This window comes from Chlorocebus sabaeus, chromosome 19 (assembly GCF_047675955.1).
Source record: "Chlorocebus sabaeus isolate Y175 chromosome 19, mChlSab1.0.hap1, whole genome shotgun sequence".
In the NCBI taxonomy this organism is placed as follows: Eukaryota; Metazoa; Chordata; class Mammalia; order Primates; family Cercopithecidae; genus Chlorocebus; species Chlorocebus sabaeus.
Window position 1 is genome coordinate 10,012,745 of NC_132922.1, and position 14,356 is coordinate 10,027,100.

At 42.7% G+C, this 14,356-nt stretch overlaps 3 protein-coding genes and 1 pseudogene across 6 annotated transcripts in view; 2 read left to right on the plus strand and 2 right to left on the minus strand.

Annotated features, from left to right (window-relative positions):
* The window catches only part of XPNPEP3 (X-prolyl aminopeptidase 3), a 76,848-nt gene extending 70,032 nt beyond the window's left edge, over positions 1-6,816 (minus strand). Inside the window, exons 1-2 of one of the 4 annotated variants that reach the window (XR_012089451.1) lie at positions 6,373-6,816; positions 1,868-1,981 (exon numbers count right to left, since the gene is read on the minus strand). Coding sequence is in view for 2 of the 4 variants with exons in the window: in XM_038007382.2 (XP_037863310.1) it covers positions 6,373-6,436 (64 nt within the window). In the remaining 2 variants the exon portion in view is untranslated. Of the gene's footprint in view, positions 1-1,867; positions 1,986-6,372 lie in introns of all 4 variants that reach the window. The other 3 variants (XM_073006686.1, XM_038007382.2, XM_038007380.2) reach the window with 3 other exon arrangements.
* DNAJB7 (DnaJ heat shock protein family (Hsp40) member B7) lies at positions 665-1,855 on the plus strand. Its single transcript, XM_007975886.3, has one exon. The coding sequence runs from the start codon at positions 665-667 to the stop codon at positions 1,592-1,594; it is 930 nt and encodes a 309-aa protein (XP_007974077.1). The 3' UTR covers positions 1,595-1,855.
* Positions 6,817-6,898: 82 nt separating the features above from the next.
* ST13 (ST13 Hsp70 interacting protein) overlaps positions 6,899-14,356 on the plus strand; it is a 33,769-nt gene continuing 26,311 nt past the window's right edge. Inside the window, exons 1-2 of the mRNA XM_007975887.3 lie at positions 6,899-7,152; positions 13,955-14,012. Coding sequence (XP_007974078.1) covers positions 7,043-7,152; positions 13,955-14,012 — 168 coding nt within the window. The 5' untranslated portion in view covers positions 6,899-7,042. The remainder of the gene's footprint in view (positions 7,153-13,954; positions 14,013-14,356) is intronic.
* Positions 12,202-12,787, minus strand: LOC103223365 (interferon-induced transmembrane protein 3 pseudogene; annotated as a pseudogene).

Here is a 14,356-nt window from a genome sequence, read left to right on the forward strand (position 1 = left end):
ACCAGGCTACTTCCTCCAAAAGGCTTTCATTGACAACCCCAGCCTGAGCTGTCTCTCATATAATTGTTTAGCATCCAGTACTTCCTCTCATGGTAACTCTTATTATATTGTAACTAAGTTACTTGGTTGTATCTCCCACTGAACTGTCTCTTGACTGAAATAAATATGTCAACTGTTTGAGTACTTTTTTCACACATAAGTCACTACTTCATTTTTCTAAACCAAAGCATGGAAGAGCTGGGAAGTAATTAAGGCCCAGTAACCTAGAGGTCATACTATGCAAGGGATATGGTGTGTCTATTAGCAACAGGTTCCATTGGCTTATGAGGCACTGCCTGAAGCTTCCAGGGAAATATATAGGGGAAACAGTCCAGAGGATTCAGGATGGTCTGGTATGACTCTGGACTAGCTCTATCTGGACAGCCCAGTCCCTACACTGACCCCAGAATGACACCATAATGCAGCCCTCTCTGACATATTTGTAACTCTGCTTGCCACATAATCAGTATCCTCATCTCCTAGCGCATGGTAATAACATTGTCTTTAATATAAAGATGTACCTATTTGCAGTCACTACTTCTATCACCACCACCAGCAGAGCCTGAGCTGAGGAAACCACGGTTCTCAATACCCAGCACACCCACTTCCAATTATCTGTTAAAACATGGTGGATTACTATGAAGTTCTAGGAGTGCAAAGATATGCTTCACCTGAGGACATTAAAAAAGCTTATCATAAAGTGGCACTTAAATGGCACCCTGATAAAAATCCAGAAAATAAAGAAGAAGCAGAGAGAAAATTCAAAGAAGTAGCTGAGGCATACGAGGTATTATCAAATGATGAAAAACGGGACATTTACGATAAATATGGCAAAGAAGGATTAAATGGAGGTGGAAGTCATTTTGATGATGAATGTCAGTATGGCTTCACATTCCATAAGCCAGATGATGTTTTTAAAGAAATTTTTCATGAAAGGAATCCATTTTCTTTTCACTTCTTTGAAGACTCACTTGAGGACCTGTTAAATCATCCAAAAAGCTCCTATGGAAACAGAAACAGAGACGCAGGATCCTTTTTCTCTACCTCCAGTGAATATCCAATTTTTGAGAAATTTTCTTCATATGATACAGGATATACATCACAGGGTTCACTGGGGCATGAAGGCCTTACTTCGTTCTCTTCCCTGGCTTTTGATGATAGTGGAATGGACAACTACATATCTATTACAACTTCAGACAAAATTGTTAATGGCAGAAATATTAATACAAAGAAAATTATTGAAAATGATCAAGAAAGAGAAGCTGAAGATAATGGAGAGTTGACATTTTTTCTTGTAAATAGCGTGGCCGATGAAGAGGGCTTTGCAGAAGAATGCAGCTGGAGAAGACAGTCATTGAACAACTATTCGCCAAAGTCTCACAGCTCCAAACATGTATCTCAACATACTTTTGTGGACAATGATGAGGGAGGTATATCTTGGGTTACCAGCAACCGGGATCCCCCTACTTTCTCAGCAGGAGTCAAAGAGGGTGGTAAGAAGAAAAAAAAGAAGCGTAAAGAGGTGCGAAAGAAGTCTACCAAAAGGAATTGTTAAATTGACTCTTCAAACATAACATTTGAACACAATTGTGTGTGTTTTGGTTAATCACAAATTTTGTAGATAACACTTGTTTAATACTATACTAAGAGCTTTTCAACACTCTTAGCAGGATTGTGGACATTTGGTTAGTAGTTGTTTGGATTGGGTATGTCAGAAAAGGATGAGTTTGTTGTGACAGTTGGTGCTATTAAGAATTTGCCTGGGTAATATAGTGAGATCTTGTCTCTACAAAAAATTTAAAAATTAGCCAAGTGTGGTGGCACGCACCTTGTAGTCCCAGCTACTCAGGAAGCTGGTAGGACTGCTTGAGCCTGGGAGACATAGGTTGCAGTGTACTGAGATCACGCCACTGCACTCCAGCCTGGGCGACAAAGTGAGACCCTGTCTAAAAAAAAAAAAAGAATTTGGAAAACTGCAAAGAGTTTTTTACCTCAGAATTTTTCTTTAGTAGCGTGTATAGCCTATTTTATTTCTTTTCTCTAATTAAAACCACTATACACATTTCTGAAACATGCATAACATTAGGAGACAAGAAGGTATTGAGACACACAGGTTCAGACTATATAATTATCCACGAAATGACTTTTTTCCAATGGAGGTACAGCATTTGATGCATAACTTAAAGGTATTACAAATTAAAAATTAAAGTATAAAATATTTTAAGTTAAAAAGACTTGGATAGACTTAGTTGAGTGCAGTGGCTCACACCTGTAATCCCAGCATCTTGGGAGGCCCAGGAAGGAGGGTTGCTTGAGGTCAGAATTTCACGACAGTCTGGGTAACATAAAGAGACCTGTCCTCTATGAAAAAATTGTTTAAAAACGTTAGCTGGGTGTGGTAGTGCGTGCCTGTAGTCCTAGCCACTCAGGAGGCTGAGGTAGGAGCATTGCTTGAGCCCAGGAGTTTGAGATTGTAGGGAGCTATGATATTGCCATTGCACTCCAGCTGACAGAGTGTGACCCTGTCTCTAAAGAAAAACAATAAAAAATTTAAAAATGGGTAACATTGTAAATTTTATGTAGTATATTTTACCACTTTTTTTTTAAGGCCAGTCTTACCCTGAACTCAGAGCAGTCTGTATGGTAGGCCATCAGGGAATCACTCCAGATAGGAAACTTTCTATTTTTGTTTAGAGTTTGTACACAAAATCTAGAAATACGTTACATTGAAATACCACCTATAGCCATTTTAATTTAGTCACGTTGGGAGAAAAACAGATGGGTTACAAATACATCAGATATCGAGCAAATCGTTTGAGTTAGGTCTAGCAGCACTAAAACTTATTCACCTTTGACAAAATACAAATACAAAATTGGAAAAAAACGATAATATCTGCTTTTTTTTTTTTTTTTTTTTGAGACGGAGTCTCGCTCTGTCGCCCAGGCTGGAGTGCAGTGGCCGGATCTCAGCTCACTGCAAGCTCTGACTCCCGGGTTTACGCCATTCTCCTGCCTCAGCCTCCCGAGTAGCTGGGACTACAGGCGCCCGCCAACTTGCCCGGCTAGTTTTTTGTATTTTTTAGTAGAGACGGCGTTTCACCGTGTTAGCCACGATGGTCTCGATCTCCTGACCTCGTGATCCGCCCATCTCGGCCTCCCAAAGTGCTGGGATTACAGGCTTGAGCCACCGCGCCCGGCCTAATATCTGCTATTTTTAAAAGACAGTTATAGTCAAGAACTTGTGTTTTGTATCGGTATTTGATTTTTAGTGGGCAGATGGGAGAAGGAAAGGTTATTTATTCTACAGAAGAGACTGGGGACAATTCACATTAAAAGTTTATTTTCAGAAAATAAAATAATAAAAGCCCAGGGTATTTTAAATGCTTCTTATATAAGATGTGATATTTAGTAAAGTTTATCTGTTATCATGTATGTGGTAGTAAAGTTGAAAAAAATTGCAATTTTCCAAAAACTAAAGCAAAAATCAGTATCTCAGAAAATTTAAGAATGTAATGACGGCCGGGCACGGTGGCTCAAGCCTGTAATCCCAGCACTTTGGGAGGCCGAGACGGGCGGATCACGAGGTCAGGAGATCGAGACCATCCTGGCTAACACGGTGAAACCCCGTCTCTACTAAAAAAAATACAAAAAACTAGCCGGGCGTGGTGGCGGCGCCTGTAGTCCCAGCTACTCGGGAGGCTGAGGCAGGAGAATGGCGTAAACCCGGGAGGCGGAGCTTGCAGTGAGCTGAGATCCGGCCACTGCACTCCAGCCTGGGCGACAGAGCGAGACTCCGTCTCAAAAAAAAAAAAAAAAAAAAAAAAAGAATGTAATGACATGCCCTGTAGTCCATTTCTTCACTCTTAACAGAAAACCAAAAATTTAGATTTAATCATCTTACTCAATAGCTTAAAATTCCTCAAAGTTTTCCCACCATCTAAAGGAAAAAGCTAATTGTTTCTTAACATAATATACAAGGCTGTCCATGAGCCAGCCACCAGCTTTTTCCCAACTTGATTTCCTATCAGCTCCTTGCGCCCATCTTACGCTCTAGCTCAACTTTTTCCAAAATCTGTTCCAGGGATACCAGTTCAAGACTCATCACAGAAAAGGGGTCCATGGTCAAATACATTTTTACACATTTTGCAAATTACTGCTGAACACATCTCTTAGAAACCTAGACTATTAAGGGCTAGCTGCAGTGGCTCACACTTAAAATCTCAACACTCTGAGAGGCTGAGGTGGGAGGATCACTTGATCCTAGGAGTTCAAGTTTACCCTGGTCAACATGGCGAGACCCTATCTCCAAAAAAAGATTTAAACTATTATGTACATTATGAAATGCAGCATTCTCCAAAAGTATTTGATCACAGAATCATTTTCGTGTAATGCCTACTATTTTGTCTAAGAACATATTTCAAAAAAGCTTTTCCTAAACCGGGTGCGGTGGCTCACGCCTGTAATCCCAGCACTTTGGGAGGCCGAGGCCGGCGGATCATCCGAGGTCAGGAGTTTAAGACTTGTCTGGCCAACATGGTGAAACGCCGTCTCTACTAAAAATACATAAATTACCCAGGCATGGTGGCGAGCACCTATAATCCCAGCTACTCGGGAGGCTGAGGCAGGAGAATCGCTTGAACTCCGGAGGTAGAGGTTGCAGTGAGCCAAGAGATCGCGCCATTGCACTCGGGCCTGGGCAAGAGTCAGACTCAGTCTTTTAAAAAATAAAAATAAAAAAAAAAAGCCGGGCGCAGTGGCTCAAGCCTGTAATCCCAGCACTTTGGGAGGCCGAGATGGGCGGATCACGAGGTCAGGAGATCGAGACCATCCTGGCTAACACAGTGAAACCCCGTCTCTACTAAAAAATACAAAAAAACTAGCCGGGCGAGGTGGCGGGCGCCTGTAGTGCCAGCTACTCGGGAGGCTGAGGCAGGAGAATGGCATAAACCCGGGAGGCGGAGCTTGCAGTCAGCTGAGATCCGGCCACTGCACTCCAGCCTGGGTGACAGAGCAAGACTCCATCTCAAAAAAAAAAAAAGCTTCTCCAGCCATACTACATGATTGCAATGCTTAGTGCTGGCCATTCCTTTTCAGAGTTCTGTGCCTTTGCAAGCGTTCCTTCTGGTAGTACGGCTCTTTTAGTCATGTTGGTGAGGGCCTTTCAAATAAAAGCAAATTCCAGGCCGGGCGCGGTGGCTCAGAGAGGAGGGTGGATCGCTTGAGGCCAGGAGTTCGAGATCCGCTTGGCCAACATGGCAAAACCTGGTCTCTACTACAATTACGAAAATTAGCTGGGCGTGGTGGCACGTGCCTATAATCCCAGTTACCTCGGGAGGCTGAGGCACGAGAATTGCTTGACCCCAGGAGGCAAGAGGATGCAAATGAGTAGAGATTGCCACTGCACTCCAGTCTGAGGGACAGAATGAGGGCCTGTCTCAAAAAAAGACTGAACAATTGCACATCTTTCTTTTCACCTAATCCCACGGAGACTTACGTCTTTCTGTAGCTTTACTATGAGAACTGAAGTACAAGTTCTGTGCACTGGACAATAGCTTTTTATTTTTTATAGTAAGAAGTCGATGTAATTAACATTCCATTTTAAATGAATTCAAGTATATCAACATAAACATATGCCAAGACATAGCTTTGATGTCAAATACCATACGTGCTGGTTCACACATTGTTTATATATTGGCCCAAAAAACTGAAATACAATCCAATGGCAGATCCGCCTGCAAGGAAGGTGATTCAGATTTCACTGATTAAGCTTTATGTTCATCAGAATAATTGCTCGCAATAGAGGACACCCTACAAAAAATTATTCTCCTTAATCCTTCGTCTTGTCTTTACAAACAGGACTTTCAGACACAGAATGCCCCAGGAGTATTTCCAAACAGTTACCTTTCCTAAGAGGAGCTGCTTAAATAATTTGTGTTACTAAGACATGCTTCGTGTATATTCTGGAGCAAGCTCTCATGCCTAACAGAAACCAGAGCTACTTGATGTGAGACACTTTGTCACTTATATCACTTATTTGTGATAATTGCCACAACTTCGGAGTCCGAGTAACTTGGAAGACAGCCCCTCTGGGGGATGGCACACTTTTTTCTCTGCAGTCATTTCGGCTTCACAGAATACCTGAACAGTAGAGAACACACCGGGACCACCCCTTTCCAGGAGCAGCCGGTAGAGAAGAAATCCGCGGAGAGCACAGAGGGTTGGGGAGCGGAGGCCCCACCAGGAGAAGAGTCGGCCGAAACAGGGATCGCCTGAGACCAACTTGGGTCCCTCCAGGGGACACCATGGGAGGAGACGGTGGGAGGAGAGTCTAACCTGAGAAACCGCGGATGTTTGCTACAGCGGGAACCAGCTTGGGGGCTGAGAGCAGCCAAGGCATGACGGCCTAACTCACGCGTCGGGAAGAGAAAGAGGTTAACAGCCTGCAGCGCCGCGTCGCCAGGAAACCGGGCCAGGCCCCCCCCTTCCGGCAGGCGTCGCTCCCGGGCCTTCCTTGCGCGGCGGCGCAGGGTGTGACGTCATGCCCCGAGGTGGGACCGCCCCTCCGATGCCACACCCTTTTTTAGGTCGGGGTGTTGAGTTCTACTCGGTGCACGCAGCCACACAATGTGTTCTTGGACGTCGCTCCCTGGAGGGGATGCTATCTACCGCCTCCTTGAAGGCGCCCATTTCTGGGGTTGGCCCATCCAGGGAGCTGGTTCCTAGTTAAGAATATGAGAATGCACTCGCAGGGAGGCAGGCAACAGCACGAACAGCCACGCTTCTAGAAGGTTCTAGGGAGCGCGCAGGAGCAGCGCAGAGAGAGTAGGAATGAGCAGGAGGACCCGGGGTCACGAGACCGTTGGGTGGGAGGAGCCAGCGGCCGGGGAGGTTCTGGTCTGTTCTGCCTCGCGGCAGCCGCCCCCTTCTGCGCGGTCACGCCGAGCCAGCGCCTGGGCCTGGAACAGGGCCGTAGTACCCCAGCTTCGCCCACCACCTCTCTACCATGGACCCCCGCAAAGTGAACGAGCTTCGGGCTTTTGTGAAAATGTGTAAGCAGGACCCGAGCGTTCTGCACACCGAGGAAATGCGCTTCCTGAGAGAGTGGGTGGAGAGGTGAGACCCAGGCCTGAGGACCGTTGGGGGCGGGGAGAAGCACGGCCCCAGGGGGAGCCGGGCCGGAGCTGGCTGCGGCCGGCGGGCGAGGCGGGGTCGCAGCGCCTTCTTTGCCCGGGAAAGGGAGGCGACTTCGATGGGTCATGGAGGATCGCGAGCCCTGGGTAGTACAGGAGCTGCGGGGAGCCGGAGGCAGACCGGGTTCCTCGCACCCTGAGGTTGCCAGGGGTGTATCTTGGGCGAAATACAAAAACAGGACTGCGGATACGTCGACACTGGAGACGCGAGGAGTGAGAACTGCAAGACTTAGTTTTTGCGTGGGGTGGTTTTTTCTTTCAGTCTCGTGTGCCTTGCTCAGGTCTCATTGGTATATAGCGGTTCCTTTACGCACTATGCCTTTACATTGTGTTACAATAATATAACACTAGTAAGTTAAAAGTTACAAAATTATTATATTTAGTAAGTTAGAGTAAAAATGATAACTGTAAAAATGATTGTCTTTACCTTACAGCGTTTCTAGCTGCGTAGGATTAATTATCTTGAGAATCACTATACCTCCGTTACTTGGCAGTGTTATCACTCCAAACACTTCTGAGAAAAATAATGTTTCAAGTCCTGGCATGTTTCCAGGATGTATTCTTGTTGTCTTTAACTGTAGAGTACTTCGCTACGTGCAAGGAGTTAATTGCCAAGGCATTGTGCCAGGTGCTAGGAAACAGTATAAGTACTATTTAGGGATACAGACGAATAAATAAAAAAGTTCGTTTTGATATTTAGTATATAATAGTAATTAGCACTTTACGTATTGAAGGAGCACCGAAGAGAGAAAAAGTGAGAAGGAAGTCTTCCCTAAGATGACTTTTTAAAAAGTTACTACTCATGGGTAACTGAAAAGATGACATACAAATTGCACTAAATAGGGATAAATAGCAACTATGCAGACCATTGCGACTCCTAAGAGGTGCTATTGTGAACATTATCTATCTAGTGGTTTTTCTCTTTTAGAGACAGGGTTTGGCTGTATCATCCAGGCCGCATACAGTGGCGGGATCACTGCAGTCTCTGATTCCTGCGCACAGACGATCCTCCTGCCTCAGCCTCCCAGGTGGCTAGCAATGCGGGATCGAGCCACCATACTTGGCTAATTTAATTTTTTTGTAGAGGTGGGGATCACGTTAAGTTGCCCAGGCTGGTCTTGAATTCCTGGCCTCAAAGGACTCCCCTGCCTCCCAAAGTGGTGGTATTACAGGCGTCAGCCACTTCACCCAGCCTGATATTTTTATATGGGAAGATGAGCTCATGATTACCAAATAGCTCAAAGAATATTAACATTAGGCTGGTTCTAAGGAAAAAACTCGTTGCAATCTCTCAAAGTTGTATATTGTTTCTTCTAAGTAGTTCTTCAATCTTTAACTCCCCACCAATTGTCTTAACCGCTGAAAGACTTTTACTTACATGTGAAATTCTGAGACCATTTAATGTTATTGTGTTAATAGTGACTATGACTATTGGTAAGAAGTCTATTTTGCAAACTCCTCAACCGGGAAATGTCAGGATTAGGAATTGAGGGCTAGATTTTAGTCGTTTTCTCTATTGAACAGCTTGATGATCCAAAAGCCTTTAAGATATTTGTATGCTTTTATCCTAATTACAGGAAAGAGCCTGCAGTTAATAAATTCTTTCTAAAATTCCAGGTAAAGTAAACAAGTATCACAGGAAGAAATAGCTAGCTCCAAGAGCTGACTCCACTTTAAATGGATACAATGTTTTTGTTCCATTCTTACTAGTGAGGAAGAGGAAACACAGAAGGAAAAATTAACGCGTAAGAACAGTGTCCTCCTGACTTGTGCTGGAGTGATTGTGCCTATATAGAGAATTCCAGTTGAAGGTCTGCAAAATATTTATTTGTCAGGCACTACTATCCCCCCTAACCCCCAAAAAAACCAGCAAATCGTCATATATTTTATTTTAACATAGGTAATTCCAGTTTTTCTTTCTGATTCCACTTACATTCTTGTGGCATCCTGAGTTGGCTTAAGTATGGGGTGAAGCATCATGGCATACGTTGGGACTTTATTCTGACCTTAAATTGAGATATTTAATATAGAAGCTTTTTCTCTTTATTTCTGTATTTAAACTAAGATTTTTATAAACTCTTGAGGCGTTTGAGTTTGTGTCCGTTTCTCTCTCTGCTTTCATCAATCTGCAGTTCAAGATTATGGCTGATGGGGCTGAATACCGAGACTTCTAGGTCCAGATGTATTCCTAGGCCTCAAGTTGAAAGCATCTCAGTTTCTCACAGGCTTAGCTGTTGAAGAACAGTACATTTGCCTATTTGCTGTAATTGCTAGCATTGTTTATAGCTTAGTTTTATTTGATATAAGGATTTATTGGTTTAACAACCTTTTAAATTGCACAAAGAGAAGTACTAAAAGTCTGAACTAGTTGTCAGTGAGGATCCAGGAGACTGTTCTTTTCAAGAACTGTGTTTTGAGATGTTTTTGTTTTCCCCATTTTAGAGACAGAAGCATTCTCCCACTCTATTTTCTCCCGTTTAACAATTTAGTATCTTGTATGTGCATTCATGGCTTTACGTGATGGTAATTAAGATCAAAGAGAGTGTCTTTGTATTCTACTCGCTAGCACAGTACATGGCACATGGCTTTTCTAAATATTGTAAAGGAAATGAACAGAATGCATTTTTACCCTCAATATAGGATTTAGAGTGTAGCAACCAATTTTTTTTGTACATGTGTATAAATAACCATAGCACAAAGCAGATTAGAAGGTTATCAAATTAAGAGAATTGTGAATGAAGTTTTGTGTGATACTATGTGAGAAAGGTCTCTACACTGGTCCTACTTGATTGTGTAACATAAAAGCCTGTAGTGGCAAAGTCCAAGTGGCAGTTTTTGGCCAGAAAGTAGCTTGTTCTGAGGCTTGGAAGCATTAATTGAAATTTCGGCCGGGCGCGGTGGCTCAAGCCTGTAATCCCAGCACTTTGGGAGGCCGAGACGGGCGGATCACGAGGTCAGGAGATCGAGACCATCCTGGCTAACACGGTGAAACCCCGTCTCTACTAAAAAATACAAAAAACTAGCCGGGCGTGGTGGCGGCGCCTGTAGTCCCAGCTACTCGGGAGGCTGAGGCAGGAGAATGGCGTAAACCCGGGAGGCGGAGCTTGCAGTGAGCTGAGATCCGGCCACTGCACTCCAGCCTGGGGGACAGAGCCAGACTCCGTCTCAGGAAAAAAAAAAAAAAAAAAAAAAGAAATTTCGTACCTCCCAGTTGGTGTTTTCTTCCATTAGTTAACTAGAATTTAGGATGTGAGAAACTAAATCTAGCTTATGAGTAAATCCTCTTTTTTTTTTTTTAAGTTTTTTTTTTTGCAACAATTTCTAGCTCAGAGAAAAATTGCAGGTATGGTACAAAGAAATTTTTTCTGAACTAGTTGAAAGTAAGCTGCCAACATTATGCCCCAACACCATTGAGTGTGTATATTTCCTACAAACAAAGTCTTTACAATACAGATATTAAACTTAGGAAACTAATACTGGTGAATGCATGCTATCTAATCCTCAGATTTATGTGTTGCATTTAGTTGCCATGTCACCTAGTCTCCATTCTGATACAGTTCCTCAATCTTTCCTTGAGTTTCATGATCTTGACAGTTTTAATATTATAGTCAAGTTATTTTGTAGACTTACTCTAAATTTGGGTTTGTCTGGCCTTCCCTGAGGATGGGATTTAGCTTAATACATTTCTTGGCAGGAGTATCACTTCCCCAAGTTAGTGTACCGTAAGTTATACTATGTCTGGATGTCACCCTGAATACATTCCTGACACTGCATTTTGAAACTTAGGAAGAACATAGTGTAAGAAACCTTGTGTCTTCGTTAAAATTTAACTACAAAGGACTGGTGATTACCGTGCTCTTTCGCAAAGTAGTATCTCCATAGAAAAGAATTTTGTGGTGTCTGTATGCCTGTTCCTTATCATTAAATCATTTTACTTTGCTGAACTGCAGATTAGGATGTTTTGGATCATATAACCTTTATTGTTGACATGGGAGCTATTCCATATTAAGAGTACTGAGTAACATTTTTTTCTATCATATTAAGCATGATGGTAAAAGTAGGCATATTTTGTTTGAATGGTGCTTATAAGAAATTCCAAATTCTGTTTCTTTTCGTTCCATTTGCTACTTTGCATTTATACTTTTGCTTCATATTGGGATCCTCAGATGATACTAAAAGAGTGAAAAGGCAAGCCACATGGTAGGAGAAAATATTTGCAACACATAAAGCTGACAAGGAGTTCATATGCAGAATATACAAATGACACCTTCCAATAAATAAAGACAATCTTTTAGAAAGCTGGATGAGAGTTGAACTTTACAAAAAAGTCTTTTCAAATGAGCAGTAAATACATGAAAAGGGACTTAACTGCAATGAGATGCCAGTAGACACCTATCAGAATGGCTGAAAAAAAGATGGACAGTAGCTAAGTGTTGGCCAAGTGGTGGAACAGTTGGAATTCTCATGGGTTGCTGATAAAAGTGTAAATTGATAAAAGGAATTTCGGAAAACTGATAAGTCATTTAAATTCAACCTGCACATACCCTTATGACCACAAATTCCACCCAATTGAAATGAATGTAAATGTAGATATGACAACTGTAGTTACAAAGAATCAGGCCGGGCCTGGTGGCTCACGCCTGTAATCCCAGCACTTTGGGTGGCCGAGGCGGGCAGATCACAAGGTCAGGAGATCGACACCATTCTGGCTAACATGGTTAAACCCTGTCTCTACTAAAACAAAATATTAGCCAGGTGTGGTGGCATGCTCCTGTAATCCCAGCTACTTGGGAGGCTGAGGCTGGAGAATCACTTGAAACCAGGAGGTAGAGGTTGCAGTGAGCCAAGATCATGCCACTGCACTCCAGCCTGGGTGACAGAGCAAGACTCCATCTCGGAAAAAAAAAAAAAAAGGAATCAACCCTTTCTGTTTTCAAAGTTAATATATCCCTTGTTTTACATAGTTAATGACTTTTTTCTTTCTTTTTTTTTTTTTTTTAAACATGTACACTTTATTGAATGCCATTGTAGAAAAGTGTGTGAGGATAAAGGGCTGATACAGGACTTGGCTCCAGGGGCAGGGCGAGGAATGGAAGGTGGAGCACGTAGGATACAGGTTATGGGCAGAGCTCCTGGCCTGAATGATGTCTCCTGATCTATCAATGGACTTGGAAGATCAATACTGGGATGACGACGAGCAGAATGGTCATGAGGAAGCCCAAAATCAGGGCCCAGATGTTCAGGCACTTGGCAGTGGAGGCATAGGCCTGGGCCCCAGTCAGGTCACCAACCATCTTCCTGTCCCTAGACTTCACGGAGTAGGCGAATGCTATGAAGCCCAGGCAGCAGGGGTTCATGAAGAGGGTGCTGAACAGGGACCAGACGATGTGGTCAGGCACGGAGGTCTCACTGCGGATGTGGATCATGGTGGACGTCAGGGGAGCAGGGTTGTGGGGCACCCCCAGCACAGCCGTCTCGTGCTCCTCCTTGAGCATCTCATAGTTGTGGGGCTGGCTGCTGTTGACAGGAGAGAAGAAGGTTTGGACTGTGTGGTTCATGGTGTCCTACGAAGGCCATCGGTGGTCGGGTTAGTCTTTTTTCTTTGTTTTTAAGGCAAATTTTAATAATGTCTGTGTTGCTTCCAACTGTTGTGAAGTGTTCTCAAATCTATCAACCATTTTAGTAACTGGAATGTCACAGGTAGCCTATATGCTATAGTGTCTGCACCAAATTGGAGCATGTAATGCTAAGTCTTTGTGTTGTTTGTTTGTTTGTTTTTTGAGACGGAGTTTCACTCTTGTTGCCCAGGCTGAAATGTAATGGTGCGATCTTGGCTCACTGCAACCTCTGCCTCCCAGGTTCAAGCAGTTCTCTTGCCTCAGCTTCCCAAGTAGCTGGGATTACAGGCATGCGCCACCACGCCTGGCTAATTTTGTAGAGACATGGTTTCTCCATGCTGGTCAGGCTGGTCTTGAACTCCCCACGTCAGGTGATCTGCCCACCTCAGCCTCCCAAAGTGCTGGGATTACAGGCATGAGCTGCTGTGCCTGGCCACTTTGTATCTTTTTTCTTCCTCTTCTAGTTATTTACTTCTAATGAATTGTGTTGCCCTGGACTATTTGGGAAAGAAGAGTTTGTAGGGCCAGGAGGAAGTATTAATGGATGAGGTCGGAAGGGGTGTATAAGAAGAAAATGTATAATGTAATGGGCATGCAAATATAAGCAAGAAAAGTCCTCGTAGGTCTCAGTCACAGGAAATAAACATTTTGAGTTATTATATCATGACTGCATAATTATTTCATAAACTACATATTTAAATTTAATTGAACTACTCTTATTTCAAGTTTCAAATTTTGGATTCAAATATACTTACTGAGTTGAATTCTAAGTTACCAGCTTGTACAAATGATTTTGTCATTCCATGTTGACATATCTGCCCCTTTTCCTCTGGGAAGAGGCACAGAGAAGCTATAAATTATGTTTATTAGACTTACTGAGGCAAAGAAAGGGGTGGATTAGCCAGTAGCCTAAAAATAAATAAAATTTTAAGCTGGAAAAAATTTGACCATAATAATACCACAGATTCAGATTAATTGAGAGTTTACTTTTAAATTTTGAAAAGGTGGTCATCTAAATGTCTAACTTTATTACTTAGGTATAAATAGGTTGCGTGATAGTGAATTTTAATTTTCTAAACAAATTTCTTTTTTCTCCTCTTCTTCAAGCATGGGGGGTAAAGTACCACCTGCTACTCAGAAAGCTAAATCAGAAGAAAATACCAAGGTAAGTTTTAATTTCGTTTGTATGTTTTGTGATAAAGTACTATAAGATTTTGTAGGGATTGTTTTTAAGCTGCTGTTCTCCAATTATCACTCCTGATTTCCCCAAGATCACTTGGAAATAAGATCTTTTAAGACCTCTTTATCTTTATAAACTTTGTAGACCGAATTCACTGGATTCTGATTTAGAACTGAGAATTTAGGGTTGGATGTTCACTGTTTTAGAATGCATGACAATAAAAGTTATATGTATGGCCTATAAGTGGTAAGCTCCGTGATGGTATGCATCCGTAGTCTTCATCATTGCCTTACAGTGTGTCATATACGTTGTAAGTACTTTGTTTATTA

Bases quoted from the DNA above. Each gene is read 5' to 3' on its own strand.
- DNAJB7 (XM_007975886.3), top strand. From the start codon at position 665: ATGGTGGATTACTATGAAGTTCTAGGAGTGCAAAGATATGCTTCACCT.